General features: G+C 34.1%; 1 protein-coding gene across 5 annotated transcripts in view; it reads right to left on the bottom strand.

Annotated features, from left to right (window-relative positions):
• LOC105250327 overlaps positions 1-21910 on the bottom strand; it is a 224586-nt gene that overhangs the window by 49155 nt on the left and 153521 nt on the right. For 4 of the 5 annotated variants that reach the window (XM_025409981.1, XM_025409982.1, XM_011256349.3 and 1 more), the window contains 2 exons: positions 4830-5099; positions 3110-3343 (listed from right to left, as the gene is read on the bottom strand). In XM_025409981.1, the coding sequence (XP_025265766.1) occupies positions 3110-3242 (133 nt within the window). In that variant the 5' untranslated portion in view covers positions 3243-3343; positions 4830-5099. The remainder of the gene's footprint in view (positions 1-3109; positions 3344-4829; positions 5100-21910) is intronic. The other variant, XM_025409983.1, reaches the window with a different exon arrangement.

The raw sequence follows: 21910 nt of genomic DNA, 5'->3' as shown, positions 1-21910 counted from the left end.
AGACTTGTCCGGGTTGTAGCATGACTTTGTACCCATCGTGTACAACCGCCGGTTGTAACATCAATGCTGACAAAGCCGTTTTCCCCTTAATCTGGCGTATACAAGATCGTACACAAGATTATACACGCGGTAAATGTATTAGAATTTTAATTACTTAATGCGACTCAGCGTACAAATAATACATCGCGTTGAATACTCGCATAATACTATCTCGTCGATCGTAATCACACACATTTTGCCATGGTAATTACCAGTTAATATTGGCATTAGACATGCGCGGACAATTAGCGACCGACATTTCGAAAATTGGAGTATTCTATTTCTGACGATTGATTTTCCATGAAAGAACACATTTATAATCTATGTTGTTTGTCATCAGAGTTTCTCGTTTTCGCAAATTGATTCCAGGCAGGTTTAATTAAATTTGTATCATTAAACGAGCCATTTGATTGAACTTAATGTTCTTTTCTTTTTTTGCGAAAATATTGAACGTTGTTACAATAATAAATTGCATCAAAAATTAAAAATAATAATACAATTATTAATATTTAAAAAAAAATATATGTATATTTAATAATATATATTAGAATAAAAATTTATTAAAAATACTTTATTAAAAATAATTTATTAGCAATCATTAATTAAAAATAATTTATTAAAAATACTTTATTAAAGATAATTTATCAAAAATAATTTATTAAAAATAATTTATTAAAAATGCTTCGTCGAAAGACTGTCGAAAAATGTTTATATACATACGTGAATAAAATAAAATGAAATGAAGAGATATGTATTATGCAAAAATTAACGAAACAATGTTTCGAGTTACGCAAACGAGAGGAATCCATTATACCTAAATGTACGTGAAATTTTGATGCGCGCACGGCAGCAACGATACAAAAAATATAATAAAACTACAATTATAAAAAATATACTGCAAAAGTATATACGTATACGTTGCATTAGTAATGCCTGAAGTACAAAATACGGTGGAAAGCGTTAAAAAAGAGGCGAAAAATAACGAGCAGAATTAATCGAAAAAAAAAAAAGGAAAAGAGGAGGAAAATGCGGACGGAAAAGGAACGAAAGTCGAGATGAAATATAGAGAAACAAACGCGAAATGAGCTTTCAATAGCAAAACGGCTTCCAATACGGCTGCTCTAGAGGTCATCGTCAATTCCCTCGCGAGATAATTGTACCAACCGTCAAAGGGTTGAAGAAGTCGGTCGACCGAGTGCGAGTTCACGCACAAGTGCGTATTCGCGCTATTTTCATCGGCAGATCGAGGAGCGGGGATCAAAAGGGACGCCCATCGGCCACTCGAGCGAGCCGACGAGAGGAAACGACGAGGTCCGGTCGATAGGTCACGGCAACGAAGGTGAAGTGTGTGCAAACATAATTTCGGTAGTGCTTCGAAAGGGAGGCTCTCTCTCATATCGAAGACGAAGGTGGGTAAAGTGAAGTATCTCGGCCACGGGATTGGCTGGGGGCCCTCGCATCGCGATCGATAATTGATTAAATCCTCGAATATTCGCTCACCGTACTCGATACCTCCTATCGACGGATCTTTTCATTCGCGAAAGGAATACACACTCCTGGCTAAAGCCCGAGTGAAAAGTTTCTGAGAGGAAGGGTAGAGGTGGGTAATACACGAGGCCCGAGCCTCCGGATAAAATATCTTCCCCCCGTCGAGAGAGATTAATGAACGGCTGACTTCACGAAAATGCTCTTTTCTCCCTCTGCGAATCAGTCGGATCAGCTGATAAATTGAATACTTCTGGATCGGCAATGAATCTTGTTGTATAGTCGCAATTAAATTCACCGAGTCTTGGTAATGAAACTTTCAAATTAGGTATATAATAAATAGCGAAGGCAATGTATATTTCTACGTGAGCTTCAATTAGAAATGACTGAAAATAAATCGAGTTACTCTCCGAATTTTTTCATCAATCATTAACATCCGACTAATTCTGTAAAACTTTAACCCCCTAGAATCACTGACCATATTAACGACTGTGAGAAACTCGAATAATAATTTTTCATATAATCGTCTAATTTTATCAAAAACATAAATACACATGAAATCAACCTGACAGCTAATTTTACGTGCTAGAAATTTAAAATTTTATAATTTTGTAAAAACCACCAAGAGAGAGATGAAATGATTCTAATATATTTTCTCGTTATATATTTGTATAAATAAATATTTATCGAAGATGGGATGCGTTAAATGTAGGGTTAAATTTTGTCTTGATCTTGAGTGAATATTGGTAGCAAAAATCTCCTTGTCTCGATTTTATTAACAATTTTTTATCTAATATTAAAAAATTATTTAAATAATATTTAACATAATTTTTGTAATATAATTTGAAATAATTATTACTATTGTATTATATTTTAATTATAATTATTACTATGTAATCGATACAAAATGCCGTCTATTTACATAAAAGAACATTTACTGTTTCATGGAAAACAGAAATTAATAACTATTTACAGGCTCCAAGGAAATGTGCAGATATTAATATTTTGGAGTGGTAAAAAAATCAGGTTCATATTTATCCCACATTGTCAAAAATGGTTCGAGACATTTTAAGTTCAACTGTTTCGTCCATGCCAGTGGAAACATTTTTCTCAATAGGAACTCTGACTATGTCAAAAAATAGAACCAGATTACAAAGTAAATCTTTAAAAGCACTAATGTGCGTCAATTCCTGGGTAAAATGCTCTTTAATGTCTAAAATTTGCGAGTTTGATTTCTAATTTATAAAAATGCTATATTGTATTAATATTAAATGTTTTTAAATTTATTAATATAAATGTTTTTATTGAATAAAATTTTTTTAAATTCGTATATAGTGATTTTCTTTCATTTACAAATATAAATATTTTAGTTTTTTTGAGAACCAATAATCTTGACAGTCTTAGTCTTGATATTGTCTTGATAACTAATTAAAAATCTTGTCTTGATCTTGTCTTGAAATTCAAGACAAGACAATATCAAGACTAATCTTGGTATCTCGTGCAACCCTAGTTAAATGAGCGAAAAAAAAATTGACTAAAAAGGAGAAAAAAATCAAGAAAAGACGTCAAAAGTCTCACCACTCACCCTTGAGTTCCATGTCCGTGACCTGGTTCGCCTTGTAAGTGGCCATTTCTCTGCGGTCGCCGACGATGAAGTAGATGTTGGTGTGCTCCTCGTTGTCATTGCTGCCGGTTCCGTTCCTCGCCTCGTGGTCCATGGCCACGCGGATAATTTCGGCCTTGAACCGCCTGCCGCTCCTCGTCGCTCGGCCTCGTCGTCGCAGCTTCCGAAATTACCCGGCCTTGCTATTACGCGGGGCTGCGAAATCACAAAAGTAAAAGCCTTAAATAACGTACCCAGAGGGACCTTCGCTCACGTTAACAATGTCTTTTGTCTTTGTCGCGGTTTGCAGGGACAAGCGTGTCCTCCACCAGACATCTCGTCATCTGCGCAACATTTCGCAATGTTACACTTGCTAAATACAAAAACGTACTCTTCGCACCCGGACACGTTTCGCACTGATTACACGTTTTCCATTACTTTCTCCTCGTTGCGTAAAAATTGACAGAGTAAATGGATCAATGAGATACGTTTTATCGATGATATTTCAGGATGATTGGACACAGTTTAAATTTTGAAAATACGTGCTTCGCGTGTTTTATTTGGGTAAAATCAAAGTTTTTTCCTTGTTTTATATTTTATTTTATAAAGTAGAAAAGGCGAGAAGATTTATCCAATTTTTGTTAATTTTGAAAATTACTTATATATACTTTTTTTATTAAATTGATTATTTTTGTTTAACATTGTTGAAAATTAATATTGATATCTCCAATTATTTGAGATGAAATATTTTAGAAATTTGCACATATTTTACAAATTTTTAAAATATGGTATTATAGATATTTTCTTTTTATTTACAGAGTAAACAGATAGGTATGTAATTCTTGACAGCTCGTATCTCAAAAATTATCCCATCAGTTTTAAAAATAATTTTCAAAAATAATTTTGTTCTTAAAAAAAAAAAATAAAAATATTCTTGGCAGAGGACGCTTGTACTTTAGTATTTCAATGTTTACAAATTCATATTTTGAACATTTAATAAATTGAATAAGCTAAAGTAACATTGTGATTTTGATTTCGTATCGATCGATTATTTCCGAGCGCTCGACTTGAGAAAATGTTTCGGATAAAATTAACAATAAGTCGTTTCCTTTCGTAGAATCTAAAAAATGTAATTTTATGTAGAAATTTCCATTTAAAAATTTAAAGTTAATCCCCATCCCCAATCGAAGTTTGAAGCTCAACTTTTATTCAAGTTTGAAGACCCATCAAATCCATACAATTCAAGACCTAACTTTTAAAATCGATAGCATCCTTTTTTGAGGTGTTCAATAAACTCGAGAATTATGTGAACCACCTTGCGTATGATTTACAATTTATACATATTTATATAAAAATCATATTTAAAAATATTGTATATTTAATTGCGAAATATTGTATGCTTATTTAATTGAAAAATATTGCATATATATTTAATTGTAAAATATTGCACATTTATTCAATTGTAATAAGACAGGTGGGTAAATGGAACTTTCAAAGAAAAAAAAATGCCGTCTTCAAGAGAGAATTTTAATTCTAACAAGGTTTTTATTAGATATATTTTCATTCCTATGAAATGTACATACGCATATGAGAAAATATACACGAGACAGAAAAAAAGACTAGTCGAATTTCGGGAGGGGAGAGAAGAATTGACCAGAAGAGCGACGATGCTCTCTGGCTGATCGAAGAGTAACTCACTCACCTTTGGTCGGGTGTGGAGGGGTAGCAGCACCCTCGGCGAGCTCATCGTCGCATCGCCGGCCCGGCGGCGGCTCTGACCGGGCCACCCCCGATTATCGCACCTGTCAAGCCCGTATCTTCTGCCGCGCACAACACCTGCCGCTCGTTTCGGGTCTGGAAAAGGACGTATCGGGAACGCGTCGCGAGCGACGATCGACGACGACGTGGCGGAAGCGATGTGGCCGATCGCTCGTCCACTACCAGCCGACACCGCGTTTCCTCATGGTCCATTCTGCAACAGGATGAGGGGACGTCGAACGTCATCGATCAACAGTCTCTGGTTGACAGGAGAATTTAATTTTGCACATTCAAATCGGGATTAATCGCGTTCTTAATATCTCGTTAAAGTAATATCGACAATTGAGATTGAGCTGGCAGGATCCGATTGTCGCGAGTAGGATCGGTTTCGTCGGTAAAACAGACATGTCGATGAAATTACAGACGCACTGAGGCGAGATGCGCTGGACACAGTTGCATTCGGATATTTATCGCCTTTGACTTGGCGAAAGTGCTCTGATTACAGGGTACGTCGCGGACTTTCCCCGACAACGTATGCAAAGTACGGGTTGTACCGTGGTCGTGTCGGGCTCCTGCGAAATTTGCGCGATTATGCACGAATACGCTTGTCGTGGGAAACGACAAGTTCCGATCTCTTAATTTTAATAAAACGCCAAATTAAACAATTGCAGAAAGAGGCCTCTTGAAAAATCTTTCGAGGCGAACACTCTTCAATTAAATAAATTTGTTATAAATATATTTTTCTTCGTTCAAAACGATACTGAAAAGATCAAATTGTAATCAACTATAGCTGTAAAGCAATTTATTAATTTACACATTTCCTGGATTTACGTATTTTTCGCGAAGAAGGGAAATCTCCCTTGAAAATAATTTGTCTTCCACGAGACCCTTCCTAAGCGACTCTCAAGTTTCCCTTACAAGGAGTTTAATTACATCCCGAATACAATTAAAGATAGTATGTTACTATGTATGTAACGAGCAATGTACGAGAATTCTGAGAACTTTAAATTGAACGAGGACGCATTTTCAGAATTAAGAGGAGCGATTCACGTCGGCGAGAGAAAAAGAATGGCACAAGAATCCGGGAAGATTTACGTGGCCATTTCGAGGCGATACGATATCGAGGACGAATGCGCGTGAATGACGCGAAAACAGAGGAGGTTTTCAGGGAGGAATCGTCATCCCTCTCGACCGTCCGTCCGTCCGTTCGTTTCCTCCCCTCGAGCCTACCACGCCCAGGTGCGCGTGGGCGTGAGAAATTTACGATTTCTTTGCTCGAGGTCGCCGGTGGAAATTAGAAACCGCACTGTAGCCACCCCCGCACTTACCCCTCCCTTTCCGAACGACGTCAGGTGATGTCGCCTCGAAAGCGAAGACGTACGAGACGGCGGCTCCGTGAATTTATGACGTCCTCGTGAATTTACCGCGAACATCGTCGTTCTTTATTACTCCCTTCCCTCCCCCTCCTCCCCTTCCTCCTACGTCCCCGTGAGATATTAAAACTAGCGGGGCTGATAATGTCAGAAACAGATATCGACTTTTCCATTAAGCGCTAACGCGGGCTATCCCATCATCAAGATTTGTATCGAAATCCGCGGAAAGCGTGTTTCGATATAATTCGTAGTTGACATTATCTCGATAGGGATCTAATGCCAATTTTAATTCCGGATAAGTTGTACAGGGTGTCCCAGACTTAATCAGCCGTTAATGGTAGATTTCTGAGATCATTCGAAGATGAAAATTCTATTACCAAAATGTTGACTTTATAAAAATGTTCAAACTATTGACTGTCGTAGAACCCTACTTTTTATTTTATATCGATCCCTCTATCGATAGCAATATTATCGCGCTGTACGCGAACTCCTTGGAGAATGTAACGCGCCGATTGGTGATTTTTAATCTTTCGTAGCGCCGAAACTACATCTTTCTCGACATTTTTGTATGAAGATTTTCGTTTCCAAATGATCCCAGAAATCTACCATTAACGGCTGATTCGTCAAGTCTGGGACACCCTGTATATAAGAGGCGACGTTAAAAGGGAATTTCAACTTTAAATGGAATACATTATCGATTGTAAAACGAGCTTCAATTTACCGCACCTTGCTCTTCGAACATATTTATATTAATCAGAAAAATGTTTAAACTATTGACTACTGTCGCAGAATCCTATTTTTTATTTCATATTCATCCCTCTATCGATAGCAATATTATCGCGCTGTACGCGAGCTCCTTGGAGAATGTACACATTTATAATCGAACACATTTATATTAATGAGAAAAATTTCAATCACAAATCGCGAGATCTCGAATAAAATTTTATTCCGCATCTAAAACGTATCCATAAAGCACTCTAATAAAATGTTAAACATTTGGAGAGCACTTATACTATAAATTCGAGCACTTGTAAATCCAAATTCACCCTCGGGGCGTTAATTTGCCGATGTTATTTGTAAATCTAATTAGACGATGTGTGCAACAATATCAAACGTTCACCACGTTTTTCCGACCTTCGAGGAAAAAAAAAGGAAAAAAATACGAGCGATCTTAAAGTTGTGCGAAACCGTCTTGATCCTTTAACGGCGAGTTATCGGTTGAGTGACTTTACAACCGAGATTTTCAGCTTCGAATCCCGAGGAGCTCCCGAGGATACACTCGACGTAAAAAAAAGCGGGGGATGGTCGAAGGAAAGTAATCATTCCTCAGCAAAGTGGCTAACTATGACGCGTAATATCCGCGCGGCTTTAGACTTCGGCTTTCAGCAAATTTCTGCTCTCTGAGGCGAGCCGAGTCAGCGAAGAAGATCGTGGCGTCTAATTGGATCGGGAGTGCTTCTTTCTCCCTTAAAGGGGATGCAAAAAAAGTGTGCTTAATAGCGGCAATAACGACGTGTTACTAATTTCCGCTTGCCTTCCGCTTTTCCACCAGCAGCGATAACCATTTGTGGCGTAATGATATATCACTCATTAGGATCATTATAACCAGAAAATATCATGTTTTTCATAAATAAATTAATACCATAAGTAGACGAGAAATAGCGAGAAATTTTTGACTGAAAAATAACGACATAAAATGATGACAAATAATGACATAAAGATTATCGTCATCAAAATAAAAATAATTATGTCAGCTATTTTCTGCAAATGGTTAATTTAAAATAAAATAAGTTATTTTTGTACGTAATTAAAAAGTTTTATCGTAAATATTTAATTAATTTCATGTGGATCAGAGACAAATATTCGCCAATATTTGTCTAAATTTTTCATCAGAGAGATTTCAGCCATAATCATTCAAATAATTATATTTCTCTCGTTTCATAAAAACAGTAAAATATGTCAATTATTATTTCGTTTATTATATTTCAAATATTTTTCTCATATTTGCATCCATTACTCTCACGATATATAAATATAAATTTTCGAATAATACGTCATAGGTTACAAATATATCTAGAGAGATAATTATCTAAAAATTATATAAAATTATTTAAAAAATTATCTAAATAATTTTCGAAGAAATTATATAAAAATTATCTAAATAACTTTCAATAGAAAAACAAGAAGGATAACATACGAAATAAAATTCAAATTTTTTTGCTCGCATGCAGAATTCCGAATATGATTATAAATACGCTTAGCCTCTCAGGTCCCATTATATGATACATACGTTTCTTTATGCGGCAATCTTTTCCAGCCGGTTGAAACCAGCTCGAATAAAAGATGTCGAGTCCAGACGATGACGCTTATAACACAAAGCCGAATAAAATCTGCCTAGGCGACCGGGATTTGTCATGACAAGTATAAGATAATCGGATTGCCACTAGTCAATTTCATATCTGATAACGCGGCAAAATGCGCGGGGAGGGGAAGGGGGGAGGGGGGTTTCATAATTGAATGAGGTGCATCGGATTATACATCGAAAGAAGAGACGTGGAATACTAATCAATGTGAAATAAAATCGAGCCGGAAACGCGATTGTAAATAAATTTTTCACACAGGGAACACAGGGGAAAACGGCGGTCGTTTCTTCGATAATTCACCGTCCGGGAAAAACTTAAAAATGCACTCGCGATAGAAAAAGAGCGAGAGAGGGAAGGATAATTTGATTACGAACGAACGCGTTTTTCGCCGTGTCCTGAGGTCCTTCCTAACGAAGGATTGTCACACGATGAATAGTTGGTCGATTTGCATGTGGAAAGTACAGCTCACGTTTGCGGCCTATTTATTTGTCCTACGTGGAATTATGAAGCGCGATAATTAAAATGCCACGTCTTCTCTTGTCGGTTAAATAACGCACACACACACACACATACACACACTGGACTGTTATAATGTTTCTACCATCGGGGCTTTAATCGATTGATTATTTTTATTCGAATTCATATAGATTGTTCCTCCTTTCGGTGTCTCTTTTTCTTTTAAAATACACGAATTGGAGTGTCAACTTTTCGTTTATTTTTGAGATAGGATATAACTGATGACGGTCGTCCTTCGATTTAAATTGCAGACTTTTTTTTTAAGATAAATCCGGATCACACAGATAGAATAAAGCAACACAGTTTGGAAAAAATCCGCAAAACGGCGCACCCTATTTCGCTATATTTTCGAGCGAGTGATTTTTCAGAGACCTTTTACGTAATAACTGCGCTAGCGCAATAAAAAAAATACCACAACATGATAACTCGAGAATCGAATAAATGTCCAGTTTAATTGTGTAAATGCAAAACAGAATATACCATCGCAGAAAATATCAAACATATTTTCTCTCGTATTTTTATTTCAATATTGAAACGAGATTTTCAATGAACGTTGTAAAAAATAGAAATTTGATATATTTCCTCATTCATGGATAATCTATATTTTTCAAGAAACGATGGGCAAGTAATCAGATGCGATCGCGATCGGATGCATAAATCATGTGTTTCTTTTATTACGTTTTTCATTTAATTCTAATAACGCGAAAGATGGAATCGAGAGGATCGCGTCTATCGAAAGAGGCGGAATAAGCTGCAAGATTTCCAGGTGAATTGGCATCAATGTTTCAACGTTCGATCGACCTCATGGCATGCAATCGCGGTGATTATTAATCTTGGCAAAGGGAAGGAGATTATTAATTACTGACACAACGGGATTATAGCACGTTTCATTCCCATGTATGACATTATCCCCTCGATGGCACAAAAGCTGCATTGCATAATGATGCATCCGTTTCTCGACAAGATATCAGAGGTGAAAAACATTAAAAAGACAACATCAGGAATTTTCGCGATGCACTTTCACATTTTTGAAATCTTTATACTCTACAAAAATGCGGAGATTAGAGTTGCACGAGATATCAAGATTAATCTTGATATTGTTTTGTCTTGTTTTGAATTTCAAGACAAGATCAAGACAAGATTTTTAATTAGTTATCAAGACAATATCAAGACTAAGACTGTCAAGATTATTAGTCTTGTCAAGATTATTGGTTCTCAAAAAAACTAAAATATTTATATTTGTAAATAAAAAAAATCACTATATACGAATTTAAAAAAATTTTATTCAATAAAAACATTTATATTAATAAATTTAGAAACATTTAAAGTTGAACTTGAAACAAATTTAAAGTTGAACAAGGCAGTTGAACTTAAAATGTCTCGAGCCATTTTTCACAATGTGCGATAAATATGAACCAGATTTTTTTACCACTCCAAAATATTTAAATTTGCACATTCCCTTAGAACCTGTAAATAGTTATTAATTTCTGTTTTCCATGAAACAGTAAATGTTTTTTTATGTAAATAGACGGCATTTATATCGATTACATAATAGTAATAATTATAATTAAAATATAATACAATAGTAATAATTATTTCAAATTATATTACAAAAATTATGTTAAATATTATTTAAATAATTTTTTAATGTTAGATAAAAAATTGTTAATAAAATCGAGACAAGATAATGAGACGAGATTTTTGCTACCAATATTCACTCAAGATCAAGACAAGATTTAAATTTTTGAAAATTTTCAATACCAATACAATATTTTTACGAATATTGTCTTGTCTTGGGTCTTGTGCAACCCTAGCGGGGATATATTTAATACACGATGTGTTCCCTCGATTTAAAATAGATTATCTGTCGATGAAATTGCGATTATTTTTTCCTCGATGATATTTTTCGAACTCGCGGTCCAATCTAACTCCGATCGAGGCACGTAATACTTCTTTCGACCTTTTTCCATCTGTTTTTCCAATTTTCCAATTTTCGTGAATCCCGCGATTCGCGTGTTTTACATATAACGCGATTGTCACGCCTGCGCCGTATTTGTGGCAAGCGAGACAATCGATAGCATATGTTGCGGCCGAGTTTATCGAGGGATCAAACGCGACGTGCGTCGTTAAAGGCGATCGACTTTTCGCCCACGAGTCCTCCGCTATTACTGTTTCGCGACCTGCATTCTTTATAAGTGCTTGAGTAATGCATTAAAGAAAGTTTGCTTCATTACGTAATACGCTTTCGAACTGGCATAACGTGATCAATCTTTCTCCCTAGAAAAAAATTGTCTAATATAATATACAGGGTGTCCCAGACTTAACGAATCAGCCGTTAACATCAAATCCCTGAGATCATTTGCAGACAAAAATTCTAATACCAAAATGTTGAGAGAGACTTGATAAAAATGTTCAAACTACTGACTACTATCGCATCGAAGACACAATCGCAGAATCCTATTTTTTATTTTTTATTGATCCCCTTATCGATATCACACTGTACGCGAATGTAACGCGCCGATTGGTAGTCTTTAATCTTTCGTAGCGCCGAAATTACATCTTCCTCGACATTTTGGAATTAAAATTTTCGTTTCCAAATGACCTCAGGAATCTACCATTAACGGCTGATTCGCGGAGTCTGGGACACTCTGTATATGCATGTTACATAAATTCAAGTGATTTGTTCGTGCACAGCTCGATATCCTTTAATCAGGATCATCATTCGATGTTCAGGCTTGTTTCTCTCTTGTCAGAAATGTCCACTTTTTTCCAGACGGTATAACTGCGCAGAAATGCAACGTCTTGATATTCCGAGAAGCCTCGGGAGAAATATTAGTCGCACAGAATGTGATGTCATCTGGCACAACTCCAAGGAACAATAGTCCTAGGGTAATTCCGAGTAGCAAGATGTTGCCAACCAAGTGGAAATGCTGCGACACTCGCAATCGTATCGCGATAAAAGTAGCAAGAGATGGATCCAGTTATCTCCCCGCGAGACAAAACTATTTATGCATTTGGCAAACACGTGTGATTCTGTTTCCTTTTTCTTTTTTTGCGAAAAATATTCGATTCTCGTTTGTAAAGGCAGCTTTGTCAGAAAGAAAAGCAGAGAGAGAGAGAGAGACGAAATTAAAAAATGCGTGCGCGACCACCGGAAAATATCGGGGAAATATCGTATATTTTTCGCATCGATGCCGTATTGACGCAGGCTTTATTGAATGTATTTTTGTTCCCTTTCTTTTACAGAAAAGAGAGTAGAATATTGCATTGGATTAACTCGACCACGTGCGATTTGATTCGCTTATATCGATATAAAATGTATCACAAAATTCGAAACGAAATAATTGCAGTCAGTCCGTGTATTTGCAATAAACACCGACGATATATATTCGCGAAACGTACCTAATTTAAACAAGAGAAAATTGCGGAATAATAATGAAGGATCGTCAGATCGCAATGGGATTTATTACATCGTTCATCACTAAACGTGAAACGAATGGAAAATCAAAAATGGAAAATCCCGCTATTTTCCATAACATACACACTATATATAATATGATTCCCGACGCATACGTGAGTTTTGCTACATTTTATTATTTTTTATGTCACATAGTGTTACCTAAGCGTTTGTAACAAAGAAAGGTATCTAGATCAATAGATGACAAAAACAAATATTCTTTAAATATATTATATTGTTAAATATATATTATTTAAATAAATTTTTTAAATAAATTAATTTTAATAAATATTATTAAATAAATTTTATTAAATATATCCTTTAATTTTATTAAATATATCCTTTAATTTTATTAAATATATCCTTTTGTCTGGCATGTGTGTCTTGTATAAAAAATCAATATAAATATCGCGCATTAAGATTAATAAAGAAATATAATCCAAATTACATTAGATAAATCATTAACAGCTATTTTCAATAATGTTTTAACTTGACGAATATTTAATTCAAAATTTAAAATTTAAAATGATAAAAAAAAAATAATAAAAAAATATCAAAGCGTTGATTCGATAATCAAAAATTAGAGCGAGCAAACAGTATTATTAATATAAATGTAAGTTAGACGATATATCGACGATTTCTGCCCCTTTGTCCCCTCTTCTATTAAGCACCGCAAAATTAACGAGTCTCATCCCTCGGAGGAATTTTCATCAAACAAATGCGTTACATTATAAACACCGCAACCTGTGAATCACATATGTATAGCACGTGCCTCCTACGCTCATGTCACCTCCTGTTAGAATCGCCGGTTTCTGTTCATCACAAAATGGATGAGAATCTCGAAATAAATAATTTTTAAAATTATTTTCTCGTGTGTATCCTTTACAGATAAATTTAATTTATTAATAAATTAATTAATAAATAATTTTTTAGTAATAAATAAATTAATAAATATTTAATATTTATTAATAAATAATTTATAATAAATTTAAAAATTAATCACTTAATTAATTAATTAATTAATTAATAAGATAAAAAAGAATCAAAGACAGCAAGATAGAAAGAAGTATACAAATTAATCTAAAAAATATTATTAAAAAATTACTAAAAGTGATAGCTAATATTATTTTTATTTCAAATTATATATTTGAATAAGTTCGAGGAGAGAAAAGATTCCATGATTGCGTAATAACCGCATTTGTTAAAATTACATCTAAAAATTAATTATTCTCGTGAACAAGAAAGGATGATACAATATCCTCTCTTCATATATTTTCTTTGTGGAAAAATTTTATACATCGTGCTTTTTACATAAACTGCCAGAAACTGTTGCCAGCGCGCAAAACGTCAATTCTGAGACGCTCTTAAAGTTTCCCTCCATAATTCGCGAAGTGGAAAGTAACGCGCAGTCCCCAATTTATGACATGAACGTGCTTTACATTCAGGTGTTCCAAGAGTAGTCGAGAGCGTCGAAAGGCATCTGTGGAAAATTCGCTGAAAAATTTCGCTGCAAATCCACCCACGCTCTCCGCTTCGCGCGCTTTTCAGCGCGGACCGACCTAGTTTTCGGGATCTAATTAGCGGTGGAACGAGCTGGCGAGTTTTGTTTGTTCTCTCTGTTTCAACGGAGTTGCGAGGGTCGATCTCACACGGACCGGGCGAGCTCTCCTTCTGGGCATCGCATTGTTTAAGAGCCGACGTCGACGCACAAGTAACAAACACAAATAATGCATGGCTGACAAACGCGTGTATCCCGACGTGGATATCCCTTTGCTACGCTTGTAAGCCGATTGTAAGCACATTACGCGTCATACTCACGCGTTTATGCAAATTCACCCATCGGGAAATTAATCAACACTATCCGTCAATAGAAGCCCGCTTCGACAACATCGATTGTACGACAATGTTGAATATTTCATTTCCCAAGATATACAAGCCAAATTGAACAAAGGGTCCCTTGTGGGTCATTTCAGCCGTTTCTTAGAAATATATATTGCAAATAAAATAATTTTGATAATAAATTTAGGGTTGCACGAGATATCAAGATTAATCTTGATATTGTCTTGTCTTGTCTTGAATTTCGAGACAAGATTTTTAATTAGTTATCAAGACAATACCAAGACTAAGACTGTCAAGATTATTGGTTTTCAAAAAAACTAAAATATTTATATTTGTAAATGAAAAAAAATCACTATATACAAATTAAAAAAAATTTTATTCAATAAAAACATTTATATTAATAAATTTAAAAACATTTAATATTAATACAATATAACATTTTTATAAATTAGAAATCAAACTCGCAAATTTTAGACATTAAAGAGCATTTCACCCAGGAATTAACGCACCAGGAATAGACGGCATTTATATCGATTATAATTATGTCAAATATTAATAATTAGATAGTTAATAATTATAGATAATTATAGATAATTATTTCAAATTATATTACAAAAATTATGTTAAATATTATATAAATAATTTTTTAATATTAGATAAAAAATTGTTAATAAACTCGAGACAAGACAATACAAGACGAGATTTTTGCTACCAATATTCACTCAAGGCCAAGACAAGATTTAAATTTTTGAAAATTTTCAATACCAATACAATATTTTTACTGTGAATATTGTCTTGTCTTGGGTCTTGTGCAACCCTATTAGAAATATATATTGCAAATACAATAATTTTGATAATAAATTCAATTTTACAAAAAAAATAGATAAAAACGGAAAAATGTGAGATAAAATTTTACGTCCGAAATAAAAATTAAATCGAAATGAGGAGAAACATTTTGGGAAAAGGTTATCCCCCCCCCCCACAAATATATACACGATCTGGAAGTGGATAACATCCATTAGGATTATTACACGAGTCAAATCGTTAAGAATGACGTTAATCCACGATGATGCGATTATTCATTATTCACGCCCGTCGAAAAGTACTTATCTCCCGATCGTCTCTCCTCGGTAGACGTGATATCGCATTAATATGACGTACGAGACGGGGGGACCAATATTATGGGAAGTACCGACTTAACTCACGTTTCCGGTACGAACGAGAAGTTCCTTATGCGTGGCTTTATTTCGTTGTGATTTATGACGCCGGTTGGGACGCGACGACGTTAAATAGCGTCGGGAATCGAGCCACTTACGCCCACGCACATGTCATCGCGAACGAGAGTTGTCTGTCCGAGAAAATGTAAGTCCGATCGAAAAATCGAAGAAAGATGTGGAATTATTAAGTCAGCTGATTGAATTGTCAAACAGCTGATTAGAAATTCGGGAGTTGTCATGATGCAGAAATTAAAACTGAAATATTAAATTTAAAAAATATATTTAATTAGAAAAAATAATATATATAAAATTAATTAGAAAATATAATATACAGAAGAAAAATTTATATATATAAAATAATTAGAAAAAGTATATTTACATAACCGTGATATCATAAACGTGAAAATACAAGATATAATTTAGAAACATGACAGATTTCAATGCTTTTATAATTAGGAAAAAATTGTAATTTAAATTCGATAACAAGTGTTCATTATTGTGGAGTATATTTTGATTACGATGAAGTGAACATGGAACAACATTGTAGAAAATGTCAAAAGTAATTCTGAAAATTGTACAATCTTTGTGCAAAAAAATTGGATTTTATGTCTGAAAATTGTGTTTAGATCATTTCATTTACATGACAGCATTTTTATTTGATATATTTCAAGAAAATTGTGTATATCTCTTCAAAATAATATTATATTATTTCAGCATCGCGTAAAATGTTTGAATTTTTTCCGCGAATATCTAAATATCTCTTCACCTAATACGAGAACATTTTCTTTCTTATCTGTCCAAGTACAAAGTAAATATCTCTTCACCTAATACGAGAACATTTTCTTTCTTATCTGTCCAAGTACAAAGTAAATTTACTTTTTTAGTATCTATATTATACATGTGTAGCTCTCATTTTTCTCTTCCATAGAAAATAATAAAATCGCACAAAATCAATATCGCACAATACAATCAAAGTGTATGTTTCTGTAAAACATTAAAGTACCTTCCGATTAAATCAGAATTATTATTATTTTTACATCGATATATCTCCAAATTATCTTATTATAGTAACAAACCTCGAGACTCGAATAAAGCGTTTTATCGTCCACTGCGCCCGTGCATTTCTGGACACGTTTCAAATACGATCCTCGGTTCCTTAACGATAGCCGCCATCGGCGATGTGAGCCAGGGAAAAAGGAAACGTACTAACGAGCCCCGGTCAACATTAATTGTGACATCCTCTCGACTGTAGCCGGGCCACTTCCGTCGACTCTGGAACGGAGGAAGCTACCAAGACGACCTCTACGCCCACGCGAGCCGACAAAAGGGCCCGAGGAGCCGTCATAGCCGTCATAGTGACACGACCAGTTAGGTAGACGACCGAAAAATCTTCTCTTAATTCGCCCGGAAGATAAATTTCAACACACGTACTTATGCATCCCACCCTAATTTAAAATGTTTAGAGTCTAATTGCTTCAAAATATTCCTCTATTTCTCTTTCAAAGATGAAATAAATATAATTATATGATTATATAATATATATAATATATATTATACAAAGTAAAAATACATATATATATATATATATAATAAAATATTTATATATATAATTTATTAAATTTATGTATATAATTTATTAAATTATTATTGTAAAAATTCTATTTTTTGCAATTTATTTATCTGTAGTCAAGATGCACTACATTTGAATTTTTTTTCTATAAAGTTTTGCCAAATTTTTGTATTATTATAATTTTATATTATTTTATATCAGATATTCCATAAATCAGGTACATTCCGGAGATTAAAACAAATTTATAATCATTGTATAAACATATCCTTAATTAAAACAATATTTCTATAAGCGTATTTATGAATAATTTTAACACCATCTGATATTTAAATCGTGTAATAATATCGTATAATAAAGTCCTTGGAATAATCTAAAAATAATATAAAATTATAATAATACAAATTTGGCAAAACTTTATATTATTATAATTTTATATTATTTTATATCAGATATTCAATAAATCAGATACATTCCGGAGCATTAAAACAAATTTATAATCATTGTATAAACATATCTTTAATTAAAACAATATTTCTATAAGCGTATTTATGAATAATTTGAAAACCATCTGATATTTAAATCGTGTAATAATATCGTATAATAAAATCCTTGGAATAATCTAAAAATAATCTAGAATTATGTAAATTACCTAAAAATATGACAGAATTATCTAAAAATAATATCATTTCTCTCTCCAAGTCGCACGAATAGCAGACCATCCGGCAAGGATATATCAAAGCTATCTATATTAAGGCTCGTATGGGATTCGCGATACAGAATTTGCAGACTGCTCGCATCAGCGGTACCGCAATCGGGTCGCAGCTGGGGTGTCGATGACGCGAGTAGTCATCTCCGCATCGAATTCGTTCGCACAGCTGACACGCATCGCGTTAACGCGATTGCAATTGATGCAGTCGGTCAATTTTGCATCTCGCATGGGATTTCCTGGCGGAATATCGCGCGGCGTTACTCTAAATGTGTTACGTCGGCTGATCCAGATCCATCCTCGATATCCTCGAATTAGCGATAAATTCATTAAATTCAAGGTGCGTCGGTTGTCGCGATGCGGGTATCGAAGCGACGATGGCGCACAAGCTTTTAAGTACATGATACGAGGAGGATATCTCTCTCTCTCTCGCCTCCACTTCCTATCGCGTCCTGATTTCCCATGTGCCTAGGGTTGCACAAGACCCAAGACAAGACAATATTCGTAAAAATATTTTATTGATATTAAAAATTTTCAAAAATTTAAATCTTGTCTTGGTCTTGAGTGAATATTGGTAGCAAAAATCTCGTCTTGTCTCGATTTTATTAACAATTTTTTATCTAATATTAAAAAATTATTTAAATAATATTTAACATAATTTTTGTAATATAATTCGAAATAATTATTATTATTGTATTATATTTTAATTATAATTATTACTATGTAATCTATATAAATGCAGTCTATTTACATAAAAAACATTTACTGTTTCATGGAAAACAGAAATTAATAACTATTTACAGGCTCCAAGGGAAGTGCAGATATAAATATTTTGGAATGGTAAAAAAATCTGGTTCATATTTATCCCACATTGTCAAAAATGGCTCGAGACATTTTAAGTTCAACTGCCTGGTCCATGCCAGTAGAAAGACTTTTCTCAATAGGAAACTCTGAGACTATGTCCAAAAATAGAACCAGATTACAAAGTAAATCTTTAAAAGCACTAATGTGCATCAATTCCTGGGTGAAATGCTCTTTAATGTCTAAAATTTGCGAGTTTGATTTCTAATTTATAAAAATGTTATATTGTATTAATATTAAATGTTTTTAAATTTATTAATGTAAATGTTTTTATTGAATAACAATTTTTTTTAATTCGTATATAGTGATATTTTTTTCATTTAAAAATATTTTAGTTTTTTTGAGAACCAATAATCTTGACAAGACTAATAATCTTGACAGTCTTAGTCTTGGTATTGTCTTAATAACTAATTAAAAATCTCATCTTGATCTTGAAATTCAAGACAAAACAAGACAATATCAAGACTAATCTTGGTATCTCGTGCAATCCTACATGTGCCACGTACTCGGAGGATCGGTCGTCGTGAGAAAAAAATGCACAATTTTTCGCGAATAAAATTACAGCGAGTGCTTCCTCTTATTTTACGTCAAAACAAAAGGCGTTGCGAAAAACGCTCGCGTTAAATTGGTCCTTTAACGACATTACCAGGACCTGTTGGATCGCGTAATCATTTAATTGTTTGCAGCGTAAACATTTCTATCGAGTTTTAATTAATGCAATTAATATCGAGATGGGAAGACTTTTCCGTGATGAAGAAAAAAGAAAGGGAAGAAATAATTATCGACGAGGAAATAATTATTTGCCAGCGAACGCTCCGGGGACGATAAGATTTCATTTATTATCCCTATCAATTCTGTTTTGTAACCGAATCAGAGGCCATCCGTGTAAAAGAGACACATATGTGTGTGTGTGAGAAAATTTTTTTTCTTCCGAGGAGACAACACAATCGCATAATGAAGGGGAGTATCTCGGGCGAAATCTCGTTACGAGATTTCCTCGGAGGAGGCGACCTCCGAGAGTCCTCGGGTCGCAACCTCAATAATTACACTTTAATCAAAGTCGCAACGAAAATTCCGTTTGATCCATCCGGCAACGCTTTCCGTTCGCTCGGGGATAAGGGAGGAAGAGAAATTGTGGCAATTACCATTTTCCGCGCCACGAGAAATACTCGCATACCGTGAAGTAGGTAGGAATGGATCAAATACAGGAGGGACGATCCACGCCAAGTCGACTTCCTCCTTCCGAAACGAGAGACGGCGTCTCTCTCTCTTTCTCTCTCTCTCTCTCTCTCTCTCTCTCTCTCTCTTTCTCTCTCTCTCTCTCTCTCTTTTGTAACTGGTTTATCGGTTTTCTGACGACGAACAAAGAGCATCTTTGGCAAGCCCGAATTTTTATTTCATTATATTGTTCCGTTTATTCCATTTTCTCGTGAAAGTATCTACGTCAAAGCTAACGTCAGATCTTTTCGGAGAAGCTCCGATTTCCACAACTATTATTTACGATTGAGAACATTTTGTGTTATTGCATCGATGGAGAAAAAATAAAATGAAATTTTAAATTAAATTGTAAAATAAACGCGGTAAAAATATAGAGAATAAATCAAAAAGGATATTTCATATTTCGTAATCGAAATTTATTGCAACGCAATAAATAAATAAATAATAATATTTAAAAAATTAATACAATTAATAAAAATTAATAAAAATTAATAAAAAAACAAGTTAATAAAATATATTTAAGGAAAAATAAATAAAATAATTTTTTCTTTACAATTATTCCGCATATCTTGGTCGATTTTATCGTGAAAGCACGAGACCCCTATTGTTTCTAAGAGACTGAAACATCGACTCGATAGCGGATTTTTCCCGAGATTATCAATTCACTCTTAATCCGTGGTATATCCGGGAGCTTAGCAAACTATCTTCCTCTCTTTCTCCATCTTTCTCTCTTTGTCTCCTATCGAAGCACTTCTCCGATCCGGGATATAATCTATCGAAAAAAAAGTGTGCGATGTTGGCAATAACGCACTTGATCAAAGATGAATTTTCGTTTGATCTTCGTAACGATGTTTCTTTTTTTCGCCGATATAAGAAGCAACGAGCGTGTTCAAAGAATTGCCAATTGACGTGGGAAATCGCGGAGGATGGAAGATCGAAGATAGACCTCGCTGCCGTGGCTTTTCATTTTTCTCACGTGGCAGTGGGTCGCGGTTAAAGGGATTTCAGGGGGAATGGGAGGGGGAGGAAGGGCAAAGAGGACAGGAGGAGGAGGGGGACGAGAGGAGAGAAACCAAGATCCGTAAACAACATGTCACGTTGACGCCAGGAATGACTCGACTTTCGCGAGAATTTCTGAAACTCTGCCTTCTTTTCCTCCACACGCGGCCGAGATAATTAAACTAGAATCGCGTGGGAGGCGCGAGAGATCTCTTTCCATTCTGTCAAAAGGAAGTCGAAATTGCAACGCATTAGAAGGATTCATACCCGGATGTCGACCGCGACTGACCGTTCTTAATTCTCGCGGTGATTCTTTTTCTCTCCGAGGACCGAAAGAAAGAGTTAATAAAACAGATAAATATTACGCATTATAATAAAATTAAATATATTTTTTTTTCTTATAATGTGCAATAATATCTGTTAAAATTCGTTATCTCGATTTTTCCTCAATAGATTAATTTATATCTTCTCTCCTCTAATTTTTTAATAATTAAGAATTACATTAATAATTAATTTAATTTTTAATATTAAAATTAATATATATCATATTATTAATAATAATATATATATTTTTTTGCAAAACATTTTAATTAGTAAAAGAATAGAGGAGGAATAATGTGCAATAATATCTGTTAAAATTTGTTATTTCGATTTTTCCTCAATAGATTAATTTATATCTTCTCTCCTCTATTTTTTTAATAATTAAGAATTAAATTAATAATTAATTTAATTTTTAATATTAAAATTAATATAATTTATATCATATTATTAATAATAATGCATATATTTGTTTGCAAAATATTTTAAATGGTAAAAAAATAGAGGAGGAATAATGTGCAATAATATCTGTTAAAATTTGTTATCTCAATTTTCCTCAATAGATTTTTAACAATAAGAAATTAAATT

This window comes from Camponotus floridanus, unplaced genomic scaffold, assembly GCF_003227725.1.
Source record: "Camponotus floridanus strain SB8 unplaced genomic scaffold, Cflo_v7.5 scaffold3, whole genome shotgun sequence".
In the NCBI taxonomy this organism is placed as follows: domain Eukaryota; kingdom Metazoa; phylum Arthropoda; class Insecta; order Hymenoptera; family Formicidae; genus Camponotus; species Camponotus floridanus.
This window is presented reverse-complemented; position numbering and strand designations above follow the sequence as displayed.